This window comes from Dinoponera quadriceps, unplaced genomic scaffold (assembly GCF_001313825.1).
Source record: "Dinoponera quadriceps isolate SergipeBrazil2010 unplaced genomic scaffold, ASM131382v1 C3941419, whole genome shotgun sequence".
Lineage (NCBI taxonomy): Eukaryota > Metazoa > Arthropoda > Insecta > Hymenoptera > Formicidae > Dinoponera > Dinoponera quadriceps.
This window is the reverse complement of record NW_014568195.1, coordinates 1-2,393: the sequence shown is the minus strand read 5'-3', so window position 1 is coordinate 2,393 and position 2,393 is coordinate 1. Positions and strand designations below refer to the sequence as shown.

The window sequence follows — 2,393 nt, the reverse complement described above, 5'->3', positions numbered from 1 at the left end:
AAGTTGTGCAATATAAAAGTATCTCTATAAGAAATATGATGATATTGAATACTTCTTTTTTAGGATACTGTTAACGAAAAAAATGGTTTCATGGTATTATAATCGTAAAATTACTCACAATCGAGAAAAATTGTCTACAATTGTAGGGGAGAAAAAGAAAATATTGAATGAAGTTACTGAAACAGAAACGTATAAGAAAGCTAAAGAGATATTATTAAAATTTGCACCCGATGAATTAAACATGTCACCTGTAAGTGCACACATATATTTCTACGGTCATTTTTAAATATATTTACGTGCCAGGAACTTTTTACATTTAAATACTTGTAAATATAATTTTCTACTCACATTATACTTTTTATTTTTTTACAGTTATCTCCAAAGGTTTGTATTTCAAAGTTTGTGAGCGTGTGTCAAAATAAAATACAAATGAAGGACGAATATTGCAAGACATAATTGTGAAAACAATGCATATTGAGCACATAATTACTTTCAAATACATGCATATTATATTGCCGAACATAAAAATTGCAAAAATTAATGGTTTCATTTCCAGCTCGCTCCAAAGTTGTCTGTACCATCTGACACACCTCGGCATCCTGTCCCACAAATTGCAGTTACTCCTTTACCAGTTTCTGCTGATCTAAGAAGAAGAATTTTATCCACGCAAAATCAACCGCAAAATCAACTGCAAAGTGCACAGATCGGTGCGCCTGGTATTGCATCACCAAGCGGTGGGCTATCTAAACAACCTTCAAATACTCCTTACCAGATTAATGCTAGAATAAGTCCTGTTACACCTATAGGCTATCGTAAGTAGATATGAGATTTATATTAATTCTCTGAAATATTGCCATTTTATATTCTAAAATATGTTTCGGTAACTTCATATTTTAGTATAAATTCATATATATATTGTATGTAATTAGAGATCGTACATATGATTTTAGGATCACCTTTACCACGACCTGTGTTGCCACAACAGAGAACTATGATTGATCGGTTGGTCGATTACTTGGTAGGTGATGGCCCTGCAAATCGCTATGCACTGGTATGCCGACAATGCGATTCACACAACGGAATGGCTCTAAAAGAAGAATTTGAATATTTTGGTGAGTAAAATCCTTCTCTTTAGGAGAGAGAACTCCTCTCGGAGATTTATTTCAATAAAATCTTATCTACAGGATACCGATGTTGTTATTGTGGTTTTTTGAATCCTGCAAGGAAACAGAAACCATCTGCCCCGAAATTGGATACCGATAATAGTAGCTTTATTACAACTCCGAACACGCCTGAACTACCCTGCAACACAGAAGAAGAACCAGTAAAAAATAATGAATCGGAAGCATGCACACAATCGGATACAGGTATATATCTCTCTCTTTGTCTGCACATAGGAATATATTTCATTTGTTTTATATTATTATATTTATTCTCAAAAGAATTTCACCTTGGCGTTTACAAAAAAGACATAAATAAAGGTATTTTTGTACTTCTTTGTTTTCCTTCAGATTCAGATATAGAAGTAGTCGAAAGGCCAGGCGAAACACCTGAAGTCGCAGAATCAGAATTTAAACAATTATTAGATGAAAATGAATCGGAGAAGACAGAAACGTGACGTACCACACTCACATAAATTGTATATTTGAATAAATAACCTGAAAATGAAGAGGATGTTTATAAATCAGAATTGCAAATAAGCTGAAAATCAATTAAAGAAAAGCAATTTGAGGAAGTGATAAAAAGAAAATAAACAAAAATGAAGATGAAAATAGAAGAAAATATAAAAGCAAATTTATTAAATTTTCTCTACACAAGGCGGGAAGAGACTTAGAGAAAAAATTAAAATACAGGATATCTTCTGTTAAGGATATAATCATTTAAGATGTTACATTGGAAATTGTTGCTATACATACAAATAGCACAAATATATGATTGTTAGTGATTATATAGTATATATGTAACAAAATACGTACAACTTCTGATTATCTAATTTTCGAAATTATATAATATTTGCAAAAGAATATCAAAAAGCATGAAAATTCGGTCTTTATAATCATGAATTATGAATGGAATCATTCCAAATTTTTATTTGATTTTAGCATTGTAGTTGCTGAAAAAAGACGAAATAAGGTTAAGAAATTTCATTTAAGAAATTATTGCTAATCTATTAACGTGATATTTATATATTATTGTTTCATTCTTTTAACATTCTTAAGACACAATTCAATCTCTCTAATACATTGAAATATTTAATTATTATAAATTCAACAATAATTCATGTTGCAATTAACAATGTATTTTTTATAAGACTGTCTACATTATATCTGCAATGGCAGTTTATTATTTATATTAGAATAAATTTCTCAATGCGATATGTTAATCTTTTCAAT

The 2,393-nt window shown here is 30.1% G+C and overlaps 1 protein-coding gene across 1 annotated transcript; it reads left to right on the top strand.

Moving 5' to 3' along the window:
* The first annotated feature begins 52 nt into the window (after nucleotides 1-52).
* LOC106751533 (protein lunapark-A-like) lies at nucleotides 53-1,669 on the top strand. The gene is made up of 6 exons (XM_014632430.1): nucleotides 53-250; nucleotides 373-384; nucleotides 557-812; nucleotides 951-1,112; nucleotides 1,185-1,367; nucleotides 1,512-1,669. Exons 1-6 carry the CDS (start codon nucleotides 83-85, stop codon nucleotides 1,616-1,618), a joined length of 888 nt encoding a protein of 295 aa, XP_014487916.1. The 5' UTR covers nucleotides 53-82; the 3' UTR covers nucleotides 1,619-1,669.
* The last annotated feature ends 724 nt before the right edge of the window (nucleotides 1,670-2,393 follow it).

What these genes read in the sequence shown, in the direction of transcription:
- LOC106751533 (XM_014632430.1), top strand. Translation starts at nt 83, where the DNA reads ATGGTTTCATGGTATTATAATCGTAAAATTACTCACAATCGAGAAAAA. An exon ending in TGTTACACCTATAGGCTATC is followed by an intron (nt 813 to 950) that starts GTAAGTAGATAT and finishes ATATGATTTTAG; the next exon opens with GATCACCTTTACCACGACCT. An exon ending in ATGCACACAATCGGATACAG is followed by an intron (nt 1,368 to 1,511) that starts GTATATATCTCT and finishes GTTTTCCTTCAG; the next exon opens with ATTCAGATATAGAAGTAGTC.